The following is a 24,349-nucleotide window of genomic DNA, read 5'->3' on the forward strand; positions in this document are numbered from 1 at the left end:
ATGTAAATTTTTTATCTTAATCAAAGAAAATTAATAATTAAAATAATTAAAAAAAAAACAATTTAAAAAATTATGAAAGAAATTAGATGAAATGAATTTCTAAAGGGAGGAGATACTCATGAAATATTGAATTCATATGCAGAATTTTAGATAAACTTTCTACGGTTCTCAAACAACGAAATATTGCTGCAAGAACCATCTTTTCTATCATTCTTTCTCAAAGTTATACTTCGATCTAAAAATTGCAATAGGGACGCTCTAAAAAAGATTAAGTCCAATGCAAGGCTTTTTGAGTTCGAATGAAATTACTTTTTTATTCAGTCATGAAGACTGGTAATCTGAAAATCTTGATACAATTGCTATGTACAAGTTGAACAAGTTTCAACTTGACAGAAACCTAAGTGTAGAAACCTATCTTTAGTTGAAATAATTTCAAATCCTCTTATAATCTTTATATTTCAGCAAAAACTTATGTCATTCAAAAATTGAGTAGATACATGTAGCATAGATAGAACAGATAGGATGATTTCGGTGTTTTTGGTTTTTTGGATGTCTTGTTTTCTTACGTTTTGGGTTGTTTTTTTTTTTGTTTTTTTTTGGGGTTTTTTTTTTTTTTTTTTTTGTTATTTACCTATTTATTTTTTTTTTACTACATGTTCTGAACAATAGGGAGCTGTCATTTTGAACCTAAGAAAATGAAAAGTAAACTTGCACGTTAGATCAGAAAACATAATTTTATACTTAATATATGAACTTGACGGAAGTACTGCATACATTTATAAATGATAAGAGGTTAGGATACATTCTGATGTATACATATTTAACAAAGAAATAATTTATTCTCAATAGCTTCTACCCTCAAAGTCGCATACTCAAATAGTTTACACGTAACTTTTATGCATAGAGCAGCCCGGTCAACCCCGTTTGCAATTATCCTGCTCTTGATTTGTACAGATTTTTAAACAATATATTCCGATATAAAATCTCGATCAAACTATTGTGACAACTCTGTTTATCTGGACTTTGGTTAGTACAGACTTGAATTTACATTACCGTAGAGAATCTTTAAATTAAGATCTTTTTTTGGTCCCAGGACTCTTGGGAAGAAAAATTATAAATGACTCAATACCTTTTTTTTTTTTTTAAATCTTTTTTGGATTATCCCACTTTGTTAATGTACGGCCTTTCATTAGAGTTTGAATGTCATACCTTCAAGAAACATTTTTTTTCAGGTTTCATTTAAATTAACCCAGTGGTTCTTGAAAAGAATATGAAAACAGAAAAAGCAAAAAACAACTTCTAAAGACAACGTACACTTGTACAAATTTTGATATGAAAACATTACTTAAGCCTTTGTCAGAGATCAGCAAAACTGAATAATCTACAACATATTTTTACTCTATTTTTCGGAGTGTTGTCGAGTAAGGTCAATAATAAAAAAGGAAAGCACTGTTAAACAAAGGTGATTGCACTAATAAATTGTAATTCAATATTCGTGTTAATCGGGAAAGTATTTTTATTTAACATTAATAAAAGTATTATTTTAAAAAAGTGCCAGGTTCACTTTAAATAATATTGCCAGGACTGTTTTTTTTAGTTTTGTTTCTTATAATTATTTTCATATTTTAAAGTATGGATATATATAAAAAAAAAAAAGAAATAATTACAAATTAGAACAATCAAACACATGTATTGAATTCTCTCAAAATTTGAAGCAACTTCTAACAAAATTTATTTGTCTGATTATATTGTGAAACATTTGTATTTATAAAAATGGTTTATAAACAGCAAAAACAATAAAACAAAACCAAGTAATGCTTTAGGGGGCCGAGTGGGGTTTCCACTGCGCAATACTTAGCGCAACATAGTGCAATCAAGTGTATTTAAACTCTTAAAGCAATTATGTTCATATTATTTATAAAATTTAACAAAATTAAGAAATTACAAGTTAAAAAATCCTATTACGTTTTCAAAGAACTGTTTTGTGGATTTATCAACTGATAGGAAGAAGAACATCGACATAGTATTTTGTGACATTATGACAACTGAAATTCTTTAAGAGGGGGTCAATGAAAATGCTATAAAAGGAAATAAGGATTTAATATATGCTCTTGATATTTTAAACACATTTTAAATTTGAAAATCTTCAAATTATGTTCAGATTTCTTTTTGGTATAAATCCTTAAATATGGGTTATATTTTGTAGTACCCCATAAAAACACAAAAATTTCGTAAATTTGACATTTTGAGATGACCCCTCTGGAAACCAGTGGTGGAATTTGCGTTTCTTAGATATAATGTACATAATAATATTGCTTATCACATATTATGAGATAATAGTCTATTGTAGTATTTGTATAATATGATTTGAATGGAGAAAAACTAGCATTTTCCCATATAATCCTACAGGAACTGTACCTGTATTTTGAGATGGTCCCTAAAATAGACCCAGACTATAGATTTTCCCAAAACTTAGTATATACATAGTATATACACTGAAGTCAATGTAAGTTACAAACAGTAAAAAAATTTAAGAGTTCTTCTATTGTAATTTTCACACAAAAAAACCCCACTGGGATCCTTGAAAAACGTGACAATAAAAATCCATCATACTGCAAAAGAAATATTTGTTACTTCTACAAAACACAACAATATATAAAAAATCCAGCAGTCTCTTACATGACTGTAGGTTTACTAGTTTATACTTAATATAACAAAGGAAGAGTACATGTAGCTCTTGGAGTTGAAACTATGGCAACGGCAATAAATAGAATAATGATTGTTTAGTCTATTTTCTGGGCAAGTTTAATTGCAATCAGAGTAAAACTGTAGGGGAGTAGCGTTTTACAAAAATGTTACGGAAATTTTCTCTTTTTTGTAACCATTGCTACACCTTTATTGCTTTGAGAAAAAACTAATATATAGACTTATGTTTCTTAATGTAGTATACTTGTATAAAAAAAATTCATTGAATTCAGATCATAACTGTAGGAGAGGTACCGTTTTGGAAGAATTTTACAGAAATTTTTATTCTATGTAACCATTGCAACACCATTCGTCCAAATAAAAACAAAACAGTATTATATAACAAACAGTAGCCTTGTTCAGTAACAAGATATATATTAAAATCGGATCAAAATTGTAGGAGAAGTAGCATTTTGAAAAATTGTTTACAAACAGACAGACAAATGAAAAGACCCAAACATTCATGCACTCAATAAAGTGTGAAAATTTAAATATACGTATGTAACAACTTAACGCTTCTGTAATCATGAAATCAAATCCCAACACACTAATATATTTCCTCAAACCACAGAAATCGGACCCTTCAAAAATATGTGATTTTACATTATGCAATTTGAAAATCCTTAGATCATTCTAATAGCATATGTCTATAAGATGATATTCTGAAACTATAACAACTGTCTCACAAACAAAAATGAATGCAGTGATGATACAAAATAACACAATATTTGTTTGATCTTGTAAACAAATGTACAATTTATAAATTTAATTCAGATAAATAATAGTAAATAAGCAAATAGAAAGTAATGATTGTACCACATTTTGAACACTGTGCATAGTAGAAATAATATAATGCTGATGTATGAAAAAAAATCTCTTGACTCATGCAAACAAAATGATTTAGTAGGTGAGCACCACTTTTAATAAAGTAAATACATTCCTATCACAGAATCCAAAAGTTAACGTGTTTTAGTCAAAGCAAAGTAATCTGGTTGGGCGGAGCACATTAAAGTACTTTAGACATATGGTTGCCTCTTCACTTGTATGTAATCATTTACCCTAGCACAAAAAAACAATCTAAAGCATTAAATGCACTATTAAAACTTCACAATAAAAAGAAATGTGTTTGTGTTTTTTTAATATGCTTGGGAAATTTGTCATAAAATAAATCTCCTTTGTTAGATGTAGAAGATATTTTCATTCCAAAAATAGAAGTATCTTTAATTTTGCAAAAAAAAAACCATATTAATTATCAAGTGATTTTTTTTAATCCTTAAAGCTTAAAAAAATACTTGTTAAATAATTTTACCGGTCATTAAATACAAATCTGAAAATGCACACTAAAGCCGCGCCTGTCATAACAAACTGTTCAGATTATGCCACCCAAAAACAAACTGCAGTTCTTTGACTATAAAAAACCCCCATACATTTTGTACACACCATTTTATATATCATGTATATATGTCCATTATGTTAGCTAAAGTACATTAGGACCATACATATAATTAGTAAAGCAGAAGGGACTTTGTTAGGTGAAACAGAAGCAATCTCTGGTGTTCTGAATGATATGACTCTACTGTAGCGAGCTCCATCCACCGACCTGTATAAAAAAAAATGAACTAACATGTACATAAACTGTTTCCATTTTATCATGATAAAATATCTATCTATGGTTGATCATGCATGTGCTGATGACATATCAAGTTGATTCATTTATTTAATTGTTCTCTAGTTTGTTGGCTTATATCTGATCGCAAACGAAGTCCATAGTGGTCTACAGTATAATTTCTTTGTTTTGTTAACCAAGTCAGTTATCAGGACCATAGGAAACAATTTTACTTGGGGAGGGGGCTCCACCGAACATTTTTTTTGGGGGGGGGGGAACTACCAACCAAAACTCCTTGACAATCGAAAAAAGGGTTCAATAGACGTTATTATTGAGGGGGTACAAGTATAAAGTAGCTATGTTTTCTAAAGTATTCTATATATCGACAAAATAATTGGGGGAATGGGCACGACAAAGTTCCTACAGTTTCAACGGCCATGGGACTTGTTTACTTTCTATCCTTTCTTCGAATAAATTTTCTGAATTTGATGACTTAAATTTCAATGCCTTTGTACAAATATGATTTTTGTTTTGACATGAGAGATACGGGAAAATATCTTTAATGTCATATTTTAAGGCTATTTCTGTCCAAGTTTTCCAATCAAAATTATTTACTTATGCTTGGATCTGTAGCTGTCTTGTTTTTCTCTACCAGAGAACTACAGTTCTGAAGCTACAGTAGAGTATGCTGAAATTGTATGTATTTTCATGATAAAATAAAATGCTTTTGGAAGCCCATAAACGTTGAAGATTAATTTTACACGCCTGAAAAGACGAATGATGACCAGCAGTTGGTACCACAACGTCATAATAGGGAAGAAATCAATGTTCATTGTTGACAGATTGCTTACCTTGTTCTTAAGTATACTTCCTTTCCATCCGGCAAGCCTGATATCTCTGTATGGACAGGTATATCATTCCATGTTCGTTTATTATCTGCACTGTACTGAACCGTTAGACTAGGAAGATCCGTGTTAACATTTAACTTTTCCTTTATTAATCTAAAATTTAAAAAATTTCAATTTTATTTCAATATTATATATACCTGTATGAATAAAGATGTTCTTAGAGAAATATTTTAATATCAAGCTATTTCACTGCGTTTTTGTAAGAAATTAACAAGTCCACCTTTCAACCAGGTGTATTTTCAGGAACAAATTTGTAAAACTAATTCATAAAGCATCTTAATTTTAGCTCTGTTACTCAAGATTCAACCTGAACCTCAATGTATATAAATTATATAAATTATATAAAAGCAGAAACCCATCGGGTTAAGCTTATCTATTAAAATGCCAAAATGTATCTACCAGCCCACAGGGTAGTTGTTCTGGCAGAACTTGCACGTTCTAAATTTTGATTGCCAAGAGCAACAAGTGATGGAAAATAAAAGAAACTATATCGTTCTACCTTCCTCCTGGAACAGGAATTCGGTAATTGATTCCAAGTTTTTCTAGGCGTGCCAGCTCCTTATTTTGTAAAGCCTTCGCAAATGAAGTCCAATCCTCATTTGTCTTTTTGATCCGTTCCTCTTTATTATCAATATTTTCCCACGTGGATTCGTGCCATGCTCTCTCAGCTAGAGCTAGAAGGCGAGGGAATACCATTTCTTGAAGCTCGTCGGCGGTCCGAATTGTTTCTGTCCAGACGTGACCTTGCATCCCTACGAACGAATCAATTTGAAGATGTACATGAAGAAATAAGGTCAATAAACATTATTTTTGGTTGTTGTCAAGTGTAAAAATAGGTCTATTGCTAATTTTCATAAGAACGTTACTAATTATTCATAAGTGTACTAAATATATTAAGGTTATGAAATTGTTTTAGGAGAGGACAGGCTATTTATATGCGCGAACGAATTTCGGAGCAAAATCGTTACGAGATGATTTGATTGAAATCAAATCTGCATAAAGTACAGTGTATTTTATTATACAGCTAATGTATTACAAAAAGCTTTAATCAATTCACAAAAAGAGCGGGAATAGCTTATTTTCGAAGGAAATATAACCTATGATATTTTCTGGTTTTTCAAGTTGTAAACAGGTGCCATTGTGAGTACAAATTTGATCCGGGGTGAGAGGTTTTCCGTTGCCTGCTTTGTCGGCATTATAATATATGTTGCTTGGGACATAGCCAAAGGTTTTTCTAATGTCTGTAAATCTCGTTGCCCAGTAGAAGCCTCGTTCCTCAGGATCAGGCTCGTATGGATGGTCAAAATAAAGGTGAGTTGCGTGTCCGAGAATGACCTAAAAAGTTATTCACAATCACATTTGAGCATGCAGTCATACATACAAAAATTTCTAATAGGGCAGAAATGAAATTTTGAGAGCTTTCGTTCATTTCAAGGAATCTGTTTGTTGATAAATGGTATACCGTATAAGATCGACATTAGACTAAGAGTCATTTCATGCAATCGTCTTTGCATGTATTGATTTTTTAGAGAATATATCGATTAGATATCTAGGTACCTTATATCCAGCATTGGCCAGTTTGTAAGCTTTATCCCCCTGTCCCCATTCCCAGACGTTTTCCCAGTTAACGGCAGTTATATCCCTGAAATATAAATAAATAAAAAATAGTAAATGATCTACAAGTAAATTTTTCAACTGATTAATAATTAATAATTTTTATGACGTAAGTAAATCGAAAAGAATATCTGTTGTGGATATACACACTTATTTAACAATAAATATTTTATAAATATAGAAAGATTTTTCTAAATTGTTTAATTTATCATTATATATGACCAAGCTTATAAACAATTGTTATAAAGAAAACTTCTAGATCTTCAAGATTTTAGGCTTTATCGTGAACTTCGCATTATACCTTTTACTGGGGAATTCAGACAGATCGTATGGCGTTAGTCCCTCCTTCAGTCCGTCTCCCCACGCAGCCACGTTAAGACCCTCATTGTCAGTTAGCTCATCCATCAGATGAGCAAAATATTTCTTGAGTTCACTCACGTGCTTAAATCCGGAATTATTCATAAACTTCCGACATTCAGGCGAATCTTTCCAAGCCCCTACTACTTCGTCACCTAAAGCGATAATAACGATCACAAATTATATAACTGTCAAAATTATGAAGAAATTCAGAGTACATGTTTACTGAAAATAAAGAGTGTACTTAATGCGGCATTTAAGAAAGATGTCACTGACATAGAATTAAAAAAAAATGATTAATTTTACTTAGTATTTTTCTAATAATTAGAAGATGCAGAATTAATTTTCAATTATATATGAAATATTACAGGTTCACTTTATTAGTCCTAACTATGATAATATTTGTTTTATTCGTAGGAAATATAAATTAATATTACCCCCAAAATTATACATCTTCAGCGGTTGAATATCTTCATGCATAGTTTTTAATGCTCTAATAATGTAAGTAATGAAGGCCGTCGTTGAATTCATGCAGAGGTTTATTGCATTATCTGTGAACAACTGCACAGAGAGGTATTGAGATATGTCAGTGAAGTCCGTCATTAGGTATTCTCTTGCCGCCGTCTCGTTTCCAAATTTCATGTACTTCCGGAACCGTGCTTCCATTGCTTTAATTCCAGCACGACAATGACCAGGCATATCGATTTCTGGAATGACTTCAATATGGCGGTCGTTGGCGAAACGTAGTATTTCTTTGTAGTCTTCGATAGTGTAAAATCCAGAACCGAGTCTGTCCTTTGCTGACCCGGATCCTAATTGAGGAAGTACGCATTCGTCTTCTGACAGATCATGACACCGCTTGGAACCTACCTGCAATCAATGTAAGTTAGTCAAAAAAATACGGCCAAACATGTACATAGCGAACACAGATATTGCAATTTCATGTTGAAAAAGGACTACTTTTTTACCCCAAGACCTATATAATATTATTTAATAATGAACCAGATATAACTAAATGCAGACATGATAATAATTTCTGCCATCCATTTTTTATTCTGTGCGCGTGTTTTCTTTATGGGGGGAGGTGTGTTTGTTTGTTTGTTTTGGTTTTTGGATTTTTTGTTGGTTTTAATTATTTTTTGCCATAACACTAACTGTTTTGCTAAAGTTTTAACAGATTTCAATATACAGTGTAAAGGACGCTTCAAGCGAAGTGACACTGCCGAACAATTAACGTCATTTAATTCGTTCTATTCTCTACGTGCCGGAACAAACTATAAAGACTTTTGGTTTTAATAATTATTTTCTAGATACTGAACTAAAACTCTTTACCTCAGTGAGTTCAGGAAGACCAGGAATCTCCAGCCTCCAGCCCTCATCCTCAGTCAAGTGAAAGTGAAGCTTGTTTAACTTATACATAGCCATGGCATCAAGAATTTTAAGAATTTCCTCTTTTGAATGAAAGTTTCGTCCAACATCAACATGCATTCCTCGGTATTGAAACCGAGGCTGGTCATTGATGACACCAACCGGAAGTACCTTTCCTCCATTAGTCAAGCTTCGCAGTGACTGATAAGCGTAGAACACACCTTTTGTGGTTCTCACAGAAATAGTGATAGATGAATCGGTTGTAACAATCCAGTAGGCTTCATCATGTGTTTCATTTTTTTCGAGAAGGTCTAAATTTTCCACTGTTTCTATTTCAATGTATTTAGACGACGGCTTCGTGTTTTGAATACTGACACCGAAGAGATCTGAAAAAGAAAATATAGGCTGCAGTAAAAATAAATTTAGACACTGATACATGTATATGTAAACAATTTAGATTTATTAAACTTAAAAGTTAAGTAAAATAATGATGTAGGTTTATAGTTTAAAGATAACGTATCGATATATTTTTTTTAATTCCTTTATTACCATAGAGGAATTTAACAACTTACTAGAAATTAAGTGTATTCCCTGACTGTACTTTGTAGAATTAAGAATAACCCATGATGGATCGACGTTCACAGATCCTTCTTCTAGATTAATATTTACAGGAGTTGGTATAATATGTTTTGCAGGCATTCCAGATACGGTCATAGCTTCATTAATGTTGTATCTTTCTTCTGGTGTGTAAGGATGATAGGTATCTGCTGGATATCGACGATATTGCTCAGGTCTGGTGAAAGGTCCAACAAAAGTCAGAGCCTCGTTTTCAGTAGACTTAATATCTTTCGCCTGCATGCCTTCAGCGGTTACGTACCAATTTGGCATACAATCTGTCCTGGCTGACTGCCAATATTTGGCAACGATTGTGCACGCTAAGTTTCCTTTAGATTTCAATGAAAACTCTCGGCCCGCGGGTGTTAGTTTGAACAAACTACCACCAGCATGATACACCTTCATATTACAATCCTGTAATAAGTAGCCATGCTGGAAGGGAAAATCATTTGGCTGTATAAGACGTATTGAAAAGAAGTATATTTCCCAGTTTCCCAAGGAAATATCCCGAGTTCCCGTGTTCTTCATTGTTATTTTCGCCGTAAAGTTTTGCCAGTCATTTACAAGATTACTGGTGACGTCATATCTAATGTGCAAGTTTCCGGCAATGTAGTCAACCAGATGTTGATCGGATATTGGCAAAGGTTCCTCTGCAAGTTAAAAAGTTACCTATTAAAATTATGGGTGGGGGGGTCTTCAGTTTTTTAATATAATTCGACAATTTTCAAAATGAAGTCAAATCCTACCTGGATAAAATTTGACCACTCTGCTAAACCTTGTTCTATCCTTTGTACTAAAATCATAAAAAAACTGAACTATTTATTTAACTATTGCATAAACTTAATAGAAATAACTATTCTATTTTTAGAAATTTCCCGCAAATTGAATTATCAAAAATATTAAATGAAAGCATTAAAGGTTATTTTGAAGAATTTCTACAAATGTAGCATATTTTATACATTTATATAATTTTATAATGATTGGAAAATAAACTCTGCATGTGCATTTTATTAAGGATACCTTCGAGACTGTCTTAATACCTTGTTCTCATTAGGAAAGATCTGTTATCCTTAAGGAACCATTCATTTGGGACATCAAGCCAAGAAGTTCCATTATTTTTGCTGTACTGTACAATATGCCCCGGAAATTCAGTACTCACTTTCAGAAAGCCATCCTCCACTCTAAGAAAAATAGTTACAGATTAAACAACAACAACAACAAACGAGGGTAATCAAAAATGTTCGCAAACTAATTCAATAACTTCCATAAAAGAAATAGCATTAGGTTTCAGTGTTCATTAATTTTTAATGTAGTTCTCTCCAATTTTAATGCATATCTCCCACCCTTCTGCCAATGCGGGAATCACGTGATCCAGGCGGTCACGTAACAAACTCCGTAGCGTTCTGTTCACAGAAGCTAAAAGATTTTTCTGAGTCTTATATTTCTTACTATGCAAGTTATTTTTAGTTAACAGTCCATTTGTCAGAAATGACCAAATCTCGGCAATGGGGTGGGTGGATAAGGATATCCTTTCCCAGAATGAGCACGGTGACCATCACAAACCGAGCCATCTGTCTTTGGAGAGTCTTTTTTTTTCAATGTGGATAAAGTATGGGCGCTTTCTTTTCATCATATCTGATATGTTTAAAGTCTAAACTAAATGATATTTTAGGGATTTAATAATTATATTATTGTTAAGATATTCAACTATTTTTCTAACTGTAACTTGGCGAACCTTAATGACAAATTGCTCAACTAAGGACACATCTCTTCCCCAGCTTTCATTGGGCAACAGAAAACATCACTTTTAACCATCTCCCTTCCTTCACTAAAAGAATCTATCCAATGAATGGCTTAACTTCTGGCAAGTCTTTTGTCTTCATTTTTTCAAAGTGCGTAATTTTTTCAAAGTGCGTTGCCACATCGCATTCAAGTCGAATAGGATTTAAAGTCCTACGCAACGCACTTTTGAACTTTAATGTTTTATTTCCTGTATAATTTAAATGTTCAAATACAATATAAGTGAAGGACCTTTGTGTGCATTTTCTTGAATATACTAAAAAAATAAAAAAAGAACAAGAATTTTCATCATTTGTTATGTTCAAAACTCATGTTCTTTTTTTCCAACGACATTGTATGGTACTTTGATTTTAAATTAAAAATATTTTAGAGAATTATTATTTGGGAAAGGTACATGGTGATGTACATTGCGTATGTCCTTAATTCTTATTTTAGCATGTTTAAATCAAGAAAAATGCTATCTAACAATATAAATATAAACACTGAAATCCTATTTTAACATGCGTTGTGTCATAACAGGGACGACCGTGCTGAAAAAAAATAATTAAAGGAGCTAAAGCGCGTTATACAATTTGCCGGGGCAGCTGTCCGTGTTCTGAATCATGTCAAAAATTTTAATAAAGGCTTAAATGGAATAATAAAGCATTCACAAAAGAACCATCGGCCATAAAGATCGCATGAGCCAAATTGGCCTCTCTTCTTCATTAAAAGACCTTTATTTTAAAAAAAAACTCCTTTTCTTCACATGAAAAATTCTAACTCCGTATATTAGTCCCACCTAGTCCCAAAGGCTCATGACATATACCCTGCATCAACACATCATGGGGATGTGAATGCTGACATATTGATATCAGTAATCAAGCCGGTGCTGAAAAAATTTCAAATCATTTTCCCTTTACAAGTTTATTTGCACGAAAAAAAAACTTCAATCCCAGATTGAGATCCAAACGTATCCCTAGGAGTAATCTCACCTCTGGGATCCATGATTGAACAAACTTAGATCTGCACTATTTGAGGATGATTGCCTCTTAAGACTAAATCATGGCCATCCTGTTCTTGAGAAGATTTTAAAATTTTTATTTTTTTTTTTCATATATTCCCAAGTACAGCTTTGATTTGAGTGGCTTTTATTTGAATAAATTTGAATTGTTTTGTGGCAAGTTATTCCCCAAGTGGTTCTGGAAAAATGAATATGGGAGGAAAGGTTGACGACAACAACAACAAGAGGCCCAGGGGCCACATCGCTCACCTGAGCACTATGGCGAGGAAAAAGCAGAAATCACTTCAATCTTGAAAGGTTGAAAAGTTTAAATATAAAAGTGGTTGGGGGGGGGGGGGTGTCAGGAATTGAACAAATTTGAATCTACATTATCTGAGGATGCTTCCATTTAAATATGACCAATCATGGCTTTGCTGTTCTTGAGTAGAAGATTTTTAAAGATTTAACCTATGTATTCCTATGTAAAACTTTGATCACCCATTGTGGCCCCACCCGATCCCCAGGGGTCATGTTTGAACAAACTTGAATGTACACTATCTAAGAATGCTTCCATATAAATATGACCAATCATGGCTTTGCTGTTCTTGAGAAGAAGATTTTTACTATGTGTTCCTATGTAAAACTTTGATCGCCCATTGTGGCCCCACCCGACCCCCGGGGGTCATGATTTGAACAAATTTGAATGTACACTATCTGAGGATGCTACCATATAAATATGACCAATCATAGCTTTGCTGTTCTTGAGAAGAAGATTTTTACTATGTGTTCCTATGTAAAACTTTGATCGCCCATTGTGGCCCCACCCGACCCCCGGGGGTCATGAGTTGAATAAATTTGAATGTACACTATCTGAGGATGCTTCCATGTAAATATGACCAATCATGGCTTTGCTGTTCTTGAGAAGAAGATTTTTAAAGATTTTTCCTATATATTCCTATGTAAAACTTTGATCGCCCATTGTGGTCCCACCCGACCCCCGGGGGTCATGATTTGAACAAATTTGAATCTACATTATCTGAGGATGCTTCCATTTAAATATGACCAATCATGGCTTTGCTGTTCTTGAGTAGAAGATTTTTAAAGATTTAACCTATGTATTCCTATGTAAAACTTTGATCACCCATTGTGGCCCCACCCGATCCCCCGGGGGTCATGATTTGAACAAACTTGAATGTACACTATCTGAGGATGCTACCATATAAATATGACCAATTATGGCTTTGCTGTTCTTGAGAAGAAGATTTTTAAAGATTTTTCCTGTATATTTCCTATGTAAAACTTTGATCGCCCATTGCGGCCCCACCCTAGCCCCGGGGGTCATGATTTGAACAAACTTGAATCTACACTACCTGAGGATGCTTCCACATAAGTTTCATGTTTTCAAGCACAGTGGTTCTTGAGAAGAAGATTTTTTAATGATGCCATTAATTTTTCACGAATTCTTAATTATCTCCCCTTGGAAGAGGGCGTGGCCCTTCATTTGAACAAACTTGAATCCTCTTCACCCAAGGATACTTTGTGGCAAGTTTGGTTGAAATTGGCCCAGTGGTTCTGGAGAAGAAGTCGAAAATGTGAAAAGTTTACAGACGGACAGACGGACAGACAGACGGACAGACGGACTACAGACAAAATGTGATCAGAAAAGCTCACTTGAGCCTTCGACTCAGGTGAGCTAAAAAGGGACGATTTTTGATCGAAAAGCTCATTCATGTCCAGTTCACTTTTTTCAACTCGATATTGTCGACATTGCAGTGTTCACATAATATCGTGTTAACATAGGTTTTTTTATGTGGACTTCGTCGACATCGCAATGTAAACAATGTTGATGCGATATCAAGTTTACATCGTCTACAGTGTTATTATTTCTACATTGCATGTCGACATCGCAATGTAGAAAATGTTGATATGATATATCGGGTGTACATTGTCTACATTGTTATCATTTCTCTGTCTACATTGTCAACATCGCAAAATGTTAACACTGTGATATGAAAAATGTAAACAAGAAAAGATAAAGCAATGTTGACATGATTTTTATTTGATATCGTCCAACAATGCGATGTCGACGAAGTGAACGATGTAAACAAGACAAGAAAGGCAATGTTGACACGACATTGACTCGATACCGTACAACATTGAAAAGTCGACGATGTTAACATGAAAAAAATAAGTAATACTGACACGATGTCAAATTGAAATCGGCCAACATTGTTATGTTGACGGTGGGAACAACATAAACGACACCAAAAAAGGACAATTTAAACAAGAGAAAAAAAGAAGGCAATGTTGACAAGATTACGACTTAATATCGTCCAACATAGAGATGTCGACGATGTAAACAAGAAAAATGCAATACTGACACGATATCGACTCGATATAATTGTTTAACACTGCAACAGAGATAAACATTGAAAGTGTCCACCATTGTTTAATCGATGATGTAAGAAGAATAAGAAAGTGCAATGTTGATACGATGTCGACTCGATGTGATCGAAAATTGGGATATTGAAATAGTTTACAATGTTAGTTGAATGAGAAGCAATATATTAATGTGTGTTTTGAATTTTGAGGTATACATATACAGTAATGTCGACAATATCGATAAAATATTGTGCACTGGACATACCTCAAAAATATCACTTGAGCCTTTTTCTCAGATGAGCTTAAAACTATTAAATATGGCTTTCTTACATGGCACCAGGTGGCGCTATTCTGTACTTAATTCCTAGCTTCCCAAGTCTGTCCAATTCTTTGTGGCCGATTGTGTTTGCAAATACCTCCCAGTCCTCTGCTGCAACAATGTCCTTTTCTGGGTTTTCCAAATCTTCCCATGATGCTTTGTGCCAAGCACGCTCAGCCAATGAAAGTAATCTAGGAAATATCATGTAGTCGAAAATTTCCGGAGTCATGAATGTTTCAGCCCAAGACTGGCCCTGTAAACCTTTGAAAGTTAAACATGTTTAATGAAAGGTCTGAACATAAAAAGTGACAGACAAAACTGTGAATCGTTGCCTTCACTTCTAACATAAGCATTGGAATTATACACACAGTGTAAATCAATTCATAGTTTTTTCCTTGATGATATATTTTTAACAGTAATGAAGAATGAAATAATTGAAGACGAATTGGGTATTAAAAAGGGCCGTTTATATACATTTCCCTGCAAGTACATATAATTACCTTACATTATTACCTTCACTTAGGGTTATTACACAATACATGTGCATATATCATTCATATGATTTTTATCTGAGGGATTTAATAAGGAATCAGAATATCGGCAAGAAAACAGGTATTTCAAAAATTTGATCAATAATGAATTGCAAATGCTACTATAGGTATCATTCATACATCTGACAATAATTTATCCCTGAATGAGTCTTCTTGACCCTTTTTTTATTTTTATTTTTTAATAATATATATTTTGAAAATTTTCATTGTTTTATTCAAAATTGCAACTTAATGCTTTGAAAATAAACAACGTCTTAAAATGGACTCTAATTAAAAGATTTATTTTTTGATTAACTTCGTTAGCACGATTCCTCACTGCTCAATGGCCAAATAAAGGTCTAAATTTCAAGCCCTTCACCGGTATATGGTGACGTCTCTATATGAGTGAAAAATTCTCGAACGGAACGTAAAACAACATACAATTAATTAATCATTACAATATGTAACTTCTTAGCTATTTAGTAATGTACTGTACTTCTCTACAAGTTGGATAGAAATTACTACCCACAATACCATTATAAACTATCTTTTACTTGAACAAACTTACCTATTATATTTTCTTTATTCTGTAATGGAGGACATTTTTCGTTATTGTCTCCACACACCTCAGCTTTTGTAATTCTCTCTCCAGAGCGTTTGATATGGATATTGTCGTAAAGTCTATCCGGCAGGAAGTAAAACGTCTTCATGGCGTCGGTGTAACGTGTGGCCCAATAGAGACCACTCTCTTCCGGATCCGGTGCTTGTGGTTGATCAAAGAAAAAATGAGTTGCATGGGACATAACCACCTAAACATAGACAAAACAATTCACATGGTAGTTTAATTTTAAAAGCTAATAAAAGAAAAAAAAGAACTCAGGGCGGTTTTGGGGGAAAATTAGTTGGAATTGTTTAGACTCAACTTGATGTTATATCTATTTACAAAAATGATCAAATCTCTAACGGGATTTAAACCCAGAAGCTCTTTCACAGACTAGCTGCTGGTACTATTGAGCTTTCATGTTAATTACATGTATTACAAAAAAAATACAAACCTTATATCCATTGTTAGCAAGGACATAAGCTCTTCTTCCTATTCCCCATTCCCAAATATTCTGCCAACCGTTTGCATATACCTCAGAATTAGGTATAGACGTTCTTTCAATTGGTACTTCATCATCACCCATGAGTCCGTCTTCCCAACCAGCTAGATTAAGTCCTAAGCTATTTGTTATGTTGGCAATCCGCTTGACAAAATATTCCTTAAGGTGATGAGGTTTCTCATAGTAAGAATTCGTATGTGCCAGTTTCTGACATGCGCTGGAATTTACCCATGCATTTTTTGCTGTTTCATCTCCACCAAAATGGAAAAACTTCAGAGGTTGAATTTTCTCATACATTTTCTGAATTTCCGATACAACTTTCTCTACAAAAGTGTATGTTGACTCAATGCAGGGATTTATTGCATTGTCGTTAAACATTTGAACAGATTCATATTTACTCGTGTCGTTTGGGTCGATAAGTCTATACTGGTTCGCTAATTCTGGGTTGGAATTCTCATATTCAAGATACCTTGCTTCCATAGCTTTTATTCCAGCATGAAAATGTCCTGGCATATCTATTTCAGGAATGACATCAATGTGTCGTTTAGTGGCTTCCCTTAAAATGTCTTGAAACTCAGAAACATTGAAATATCCGGAACCTGAAGTGTTGTCATCTCCACCAGAACCAAGCTGTGGAATAATACATTTCGTCTCCCCCAGATCATGGCACCGTTTTCCTCCAACCTTTAAAAGGAAAATACAAATGACAACATGTATCTTATTAATATTATCTAATGTATGGTTGATTGTATGTTGTTTTACGTCCCGATCGAGAATTTTTCACTCGTATAGAGACGTCACTTTCTACCGGTGAAGGGCTTCAAATTTAGACCTTTACTCGGGACTTTGGACCATCGAGCAGTGAGGGTTCTTTATCGTACCAACGCCTACCTTAACACGGGGCCTCGGTTTTTAAGGTCTCATCCGAAGGACCCGCAACTTTCACTTCAAGGTGCCGAGCGCTTGGCTAAGGAACAGTTGCTATCTAATTTTATTGTAATAGGTCAGTAGCGGCCGTGATTCAAACACACGACCTTCCGATCACGGAGCGAGCGCTCTACCGACTGAGCTACCGTGACGGTTTATTTAAGATAAAAGATCACGCTAATGAAGAGTCTGCTAGCCCTCTAAGATCAACATTTAAGGAATGAATTTAATAGCTACCCAATGGAGTATGATGATATCGAATAGTAATCAAACTCATAAGTCAAATTGGGAGCAGAACAAACTCGGACCTCTTAAAACATCAGGTGGGATCAGGTGCCATGGAGGAGTACGTATCTCCTGTCGACCGGTCACACACGCTGTGTGCTCCTGTTCAAGAACGAACGAACGAAAAAATTCGTAGACAATTCCGTGTGAACATAGTGGTCTAACAGTTTGTATGAAATACGTCAGTTAACGTTCGATTAAACGACAGATTGTATTTGCTGACAAGGTAATTGTATCAACAATAGAACTTGTTAAATGTGGACTTAAAATGCGACAGTTGATATCCTCGTTTCATCAACGTATTTGTCAAAAGCTTGCTTCTTTTAAGAAAGTGTTTGTACGTAGAGCATGTTCATGTGTATCGAATCAAATGCATTTCTGTCGTTCCTATTCCATACAATTAAATCCTTTTTTTAAATTCCAATAAACTTTATGATAAAAGTATATATAATGGCAGATCATAGATTCTGTAGATATCATAACTATTTAAAAATTAGGTTTCACTTTTCAAAGCCACTATTGTTTTTATTATAATTATTGTTACACTATTAGTTTTTTGATTAACATATGTGTTTTATTGTTTTCTAAAAGAAATAAGATTTCCAGCGGAATATACAAAAGTAAATAGCATGAATGATATTATAATACAAATATGCATATTATGTTTTCAGATAAAACAAGAATTAAATGAAGGACGTACATCATATCATTTCATAATACAAATTTAGCATATCATTTTATAACACAAATTTAACAAATAAAGTGCATTAATGAATTACAGCTTAAAATTAGGAATAAATAAAATAAATAGATAAATGAAGACCAAAAAACTCTGTTTCTATTTGTTATCTTATTGTTATCCAAACACAAATAGGACAAAGCAAAACTATAGTTACTGTAGAATATACATGTAGTAGAATAGGAATAATTACCTTCGTCAATTCTGGGATACCTGGGATTTCTATCCTCCATCCTTCATCGTCAGACAGGTGTAAATGTAGTTTATTCATCTTGTACATTGACATGGCATCCATTAATCGCAAAATATCCGTTTTTGTCCGAAAGTTCCTTGTCACATCCACGTGCATACCTCGGTGTTGAAAACGAGGCTCGTCTTCAATTGACACGTCTGGCATACTATTTTTATCATGAGATCCTGCCACCAAACTAAGGAGAGACTGTATCCCATAATGCACAGCTGTAGGGGTGCTCCCTACCAGGGTTACTGTTGATTTTGATATATCAGTGTGTAGTCTATAAAAGCCAGAATTTTCACCAATAGAGGAATTTGTGAAGATTCGAATTGTGTTCCGTTGTTGGTCGTTATTAGCATTGTTATCTATATTTGTGTTCATTCCTAATTTTTCTACAAAAAGAAAAATATATATTACAAATCTTGTTACCATTTTCATATAACTGTAATTTCTTAGATGAATTGTACTTTTTTTTCAAGAATTGTAATCATTTTTTTTTTTCTAACTCTGAGATGAAAATGACCAATTCAGTGCTTTGTTTCAATATAGTAAAAGCAATAATTAATTTAACTGCACATGCACTCATTTTTATTTATTTTCAATCCATTTCATTGGGGGGGGGGGGGGGCTTATATAGAGGAACATTTTCCTAAAACTTAACAATGAAAAAAATAGTTTTATAAAATTAAAAACTAAAGCTGTAAACAGTCAATTTTTAAAATCAAGATGCTTTCAATATGATTATCCAGTCAAATTAAATTAAATATTAGAAAGTCATCTTTTTGTCTTTTTTACAAATTTTAAACATAATAATGACAATATTAATGTGACTTGTTAGTAATCTATCTAGATGTTGATATTCTATTAGCATTTTTAAGATCCAAGCACCTCTCTTTAATGTAATTACCAAGTATGATCAATTTATGATGAAAAAGTCTTACCATTCAAAAGGATACAACTTCCTGAAACATTCTGGGTGCATACTGCTGTCATTTCACTTATACGCAAAGACTGCTGGGAAAGAACTGTAATGTGTTTGGGGGTAGGGATAATCATTTTTGCATGAGTGTTGAAGTTTCGAACTTTCTGTCTTCTATAACGATCTTGAGGCGTGAAGGGGTTAAACTGGTCGTTTCGATATCTCTTCCATTGACCGATAGTATCATAATTTGTCACAAATTTCTTTCCTGTCGCAGTTGATTCAATATTCGCGGGGTTCATGTTTTGCCCTGTGACGTACCAGTTTGGAGGTATATCTGTTCTTGTAACAGTCCACCACTGTCCGAAAAATTCAATGAAATGAGATCCATTTGGTAAAATATTTGGAAAATCTGGAGTCGGGGTCATACTAAATAAACAACCTTTAATATGGTTAAATTTCACTTTATAGTTCGGTAATGTGTATCCTTCCGCCGAAGGGAGGTGTCCAGGTTCAATCATAAAGAAACTGTAAAAGTATATGGACCAGTTGTCTGGTCTGATTACTTCACTTCCGGTGTTTGTGAGATATAGGCTGAATCTGTGTTTTGCCCCGTCATATTTTGTGTTATCGTGAACTGAGATTTTCACTCCTAGATTTGCACCAATGTAGTCTACGTCAGCCTGTTGCAAGGCGGAACAGGATGCTACAAAAATATTGTACGGAAATGATAAATTCATGTAAAATATTGGATCCAGAAAAGTCAAATTTAAATATTATCTGAAAAGAATCTGATTTTTTTCATAATTACTGTAGAAATATATTTTATTTTGATTAAATCATGATTTTCTAAGAATAATTAACATTTAAAAATTAATCCAATTCCATCTTTACGAGGCTTCAAAAGATAATTGTTAAAACTCAATAAACATAGGTAGAATCGCACATGCAGTGCGACATTTTCTTAAAATATCAAATTAAAAAAAATCGTTAATCCCTTCATATCAAACTTTTCTGAAACCAACAATTAATCATTTCACAAATCGGGAAAGGTAAATCGAAAACATCTGTAATTTTTGCATTTACGTATGTGTAATTAAAATAAGGATTATATACATTGGAACTCGGAGTAGTGTGGTCACAAAATAAAAAGGGCTCAAATATCGATGTTATGTAAACAAGCTCTTAAACCTATCCCAAACTTAAACATTCTCCAATTTTTTACGTGCATGGCAACTGGTGCATTTTTGATACAAGAATTACTACGCATAGACTTGCAAACAAGCTCATTTTCTTGTTTTATTGCCGGGTAGAGCTCATCACCTTAATAAACTTTATACACGACTAAAGATTACAATGAAGTAGAGAATAAATATAGATAAAGCCGGAAAGGCAAACATACTTCGGGTCCTTAATCTACATGTATAAGGTGAGATATATTCTTTTTTTAAATCATCAAGGAAATTCTCACAAACATGAAATGCCGGTTTATTTTTAAACAAGAAATTAAAAAAAAAATGGAAATGTGACTTCACCTGACAGTGTGTTTTATCTTTAATTTTTTTAAAATTAAAAGTGCCAATATTATTATTTTCTTAAGATACGCATATATAAAACACATTAACAAAGATCATATTATGCTTGTTAGGATATTATCAGGTTATGATATCTTACTTTGAAAGGACGGATGATTTGGATTGTTTTTAAATAAACAAAGAAAGCAAGCCCCTCAAATCAAATATTTCTATTTATGCACTATAAAGTTATATCATTTCCAAAAGAAAAAGCAGGAAGTGTTTGCATTAACGTACATAAATCAAGATAAGGAAAGGTTCACCCCGTCGTAAATTGAATAAATGACTGAGACCCTTTCTGTAAATGCATGATTGTAATAAAAAAAAATCTAAAGAAAACTGAACAAGAAACATAGCATTAAAATCATGGAGAGCGTTCTCGTCTTGTTCACTTCTAGAGACTGACCAGTTTCTTTATATTAGAGGAGACCGACTTGCGCAAATTTATTATTTGAACGCGCTTGACCTTACCCGAATACGTGTGTACTGGAGTGTTAGCCAGAACTGTCATATCATTGGGTTCTTGGCAAAGGACAGTTATTTACTTAGCAAGCCAAAAAATATATATACTTCAATGTAAGTCAGTCATAATTAGATTTATAAAAAGTTTATGAGTGTTATTTTTAATTTGACGAGGATAGCCTCTGTTAAAAACAATATTCATCCAATAAACAAAACAATATGACAATAGTAATATTCGGAAGCGTTTGGTATTATTGTCATTCCAAGAGCATGCCATTTTTGATTAATGGTAATGCTTTTTGTTTGCATATTTATTTTCGATTCAATGTAGGCGTTAAGAGCACTTTCTCCCAGCAAATACAGTATTGTAAAAGAATTTAACATTAAATATATTCGTTTAAAGGTAGGAAATTACTGCATCCTTGAAAAACAGTAAATATATAAGCAACTACAAACACCACTGTTTTGGCTGGCTGCATATTTTACCTGTCACATGTATGTATAGATTTAAAAGTGCATTAATTATGTTACAGAACACTAGTACAGTAAGGTAAATAAAACTTACCTGTGATAGCCACGAGGAACAATACAACACGATCCATGTTTAACTCCGTCCGTGGCGATCTATCTTTTTATACAGTCGACCTATTTCAAATATTCTCTTTACCTTTTCAATCGCAGCCCGGAAACGACCAACTCTCGTGGCATTTACTTTTGTTTGACGACAGCCCTGAAGGAATTCCGAATGTTGTCAACATTGTAAAGACGTCACATTTTTATTTATTTCTTCTCTTAATATGTTTTTCTTATGAAGTATTTGACATCTGGGTTTTATTTCTTCTACTTTTTTTTCGATGTCACAAATGAAAAATGTGGAGGGGGGGGGGTATTTTCTGTAATATGTGATAATATTTATTATTTCAAAAAAATGAAATCAATAAGGTCAATTAAAACTGCTTGTAAATGTGATATTTAAATAGGTTAAGTATTTTTTTCAGTTGGTCTGTTTCGACGGTTTTTGCCTCTGTTCAATTGCACAGCGCATCGTCAGGAATTTTCATGGGTTATATAAGTATCTTCTATCTGTTTTGAGCTCAGCATATAAAATTAAAAACAAGGTATAGGTAGAATTTTGCGTCAGGGGATTATGAAGAGTTTTTCTTGACCAGTTAAGTCCCAGCTGAAAGTAGAATCTTGACACATGATCTTCCTCCGCCATGCAAATTGATTGAAAAAGAATAAGTGAAAAAGAAAAGATTAAGAATAAAGTAATTTTCAAAGGTTTGTGCAATTCTAAAATTTTGCAAAAAGCTTAAGTATAAAATCAGGCAACCAATTAGTCCAATAGTCATCCATGAGTAAAAAAGGATGGAGAAAGTGAATTCTATACGTTTTGTTATTTTTTACATGTCCACAATAAAAACCTCTACAGGTGGGATGTGAAAATTTAACTACGTTAAAAATTGAATATTTGTGTAAATTTAAATGCAGATTCTAAATTTGAAAATTTCGATTCAATGAATGTTGAAAAAAATTGCACGTTGTTTTCTGGTATACATGTACCATAAGATCTGCATATTTTGTATTTTGTGCTTATTGAAGCAGTGCCTCAACAAGATCATTTTTTAATAGACATGTATGAGGACTTCTAATTTTCAAGCCAGTGTGAAGAGCTTTTGAGTGTTAAAATATTGAGAGGACAAAATCCTTATATAAATTAACATACGATGCATGTACCGAGTATAAATCAATGAAAAATAATTATACATTTTTTTTTCAAAATTGAATATTACCAGACACGATATAAAATATATGTATCTTCAGTCTCACAAGGATCCTTGATTTAATAAATATTCAAATTAATCTCTTTAACAAGATAAACTAAATAAAATCATTTTAATGATGTCGGCCATATGGTACTTCTCTGTGCGTTTAGTACGTTTTTGGTGAAATGTGGTACACTGTACGAAACAGACGCAGAGCAAAGGAAAACTTGCCTGCCTGGCCTAAGGGCCCATTAATTTATAAAGGTAGATGAAGATGGGCACATTCATTCAAATGGAATAAATACTTTATTTCAAAATACTTATGTCAATTTTGAGTACCCGGATAAATATTTTTATAACTGTACGTATTTTGCAGAATAGAGTTTTATTATTCAAACATCAAACAGCTAAGTTCTAAGAAGCCTCCTTGATATCAAGATAGAGTAAATATCCTAGATGTAATACGTTTATGTTGATCGATAAAGCTTGTGTGTTTTTATTATCTTAGTACCCTAATTCCTGATAAGCATTACATATCATTTAAAAACCTTGAATAGCAGGAAGTTTATTGTCAGCCCCCCCCCCCCCAAAGTTTTACAATCGATGTAATAGTTATACCTTTCAACTGGTACTTGTAAAAAAAAAATCCTGATTGTGAATTGTATATGTACACTTTATGTTGATTTTCACGTCCCTTTCGAGATTTTTTTCATTCATGTAAAGACATTACCTTATACCGGCGAAGGGCTTCAAGTTTAGATCTATACCCGACACTCGGAGGATTTAGCAGTAAGGGTTTTTCTCGTGCCAACACTGTGACAAGGGACCTCGGTTTTTAAGGCCCCACCCGAAAGACCCGTGACTTTCACTTTTAATGCCGCTTGGCGAGGGAACTTTTTACATATACCTTATGTTTGACGCAACACGGAGAACGAAAATCGAACCCGGGCCTCGATCCCGATCACGTGGGGTGGCTAAATCGCGAAAAGGAAATCGGAATGGAAAGCGGAACGGAACGGAAAATCCTATAGCAAGTTATTTACTTCACACACATATTATAAATTAGATAGGAACCAGTAATCATTATCTAATACTTCATATCTCATTAACAATATC

At 33.4% G+C, this 24,349-nt stretch overlaps 1 protein-coding gene across 1 annotated transcript; it reads right to left on the minus strand.

Annotated features, from left to right (window-relative positions):
• Nucleotides 1-3,875: 3,875 nt before the first annotated feature.
• Nucleotides 3,876-22,069, minus strand: LOC133198156 (uncharacterized). Its single transcript, XM_061334295.1, has 17 exons — nt 22,033-22,069; nt 19,454-20,137; nt 18,471-18,904; nt 16,279-17,010; nt 15,792-16,032; nt 14,705-14,954; nt 10,254-10,394; nt 9,960-10,006; nt 9,171-9,863; nt 8,563-8,984; nt 7,668-8,100; nt 7,175-7,385; nt 6,817-6,901; nt 6,357-6,594; nt 5,759-6,011; nt 5,203-5,352; nt 3,876-4,345 (listed from the first exon to the last, which is right to left on the minus strand). The coding sequence occupies exons 1-17, from the start codon at nt 22,067-22,069 to the stop codon at nt 4,219-4,221; spliced, it is 5,178 nt and encodes a 1,725-aa protein (XP_061190279.1). The 3' UTR covers nt 3,876-4,218.
• Nucleotides 22,070-24,349: the final 2,280 nt, after the last annotated feature.

This window comes from Saccostrea echinata, unplaced genomic scaffold, assembly GCF_033153115.1.
Source record: "Saccostrea echinata isolate AGI-Se365-2 ecotype Australia unplaced genomic scaffold, CSIRO_AGI_Sech_v1 ptg000033l, whole genome shotgun sequence".
NCBI classification, from domain to species: domain Eukaryota; kingdom Metazoa; phylum Mollusca; class Bivalvia; order Ostreida; family Ostreidae; genus Saccostrea; species Saccostrea echinata.

Coding starts and splice junctions, on each gene's coding strand:
- LOC133198156 (XM_061334295.1), bottom strand. CDS start 22,069: ATGGATCGTGTTGTATTGTTCCTCGTGGCTATCACAG. Junction 14,955..15,791: donor GAATAAAGAAAATATAATAG/GTAAGTTTGTTC, acceptor TAACTTTCAAAG/GTTTACAGGGCCAGTCTTGG. Junction 10,395..14,704: donor ATAGCGCCACCTGGTGCCAT/GTAAGAAAGCCA, acceptor TATTTTTCTTAG/AGTGGAGGATGGCTTTCTGA.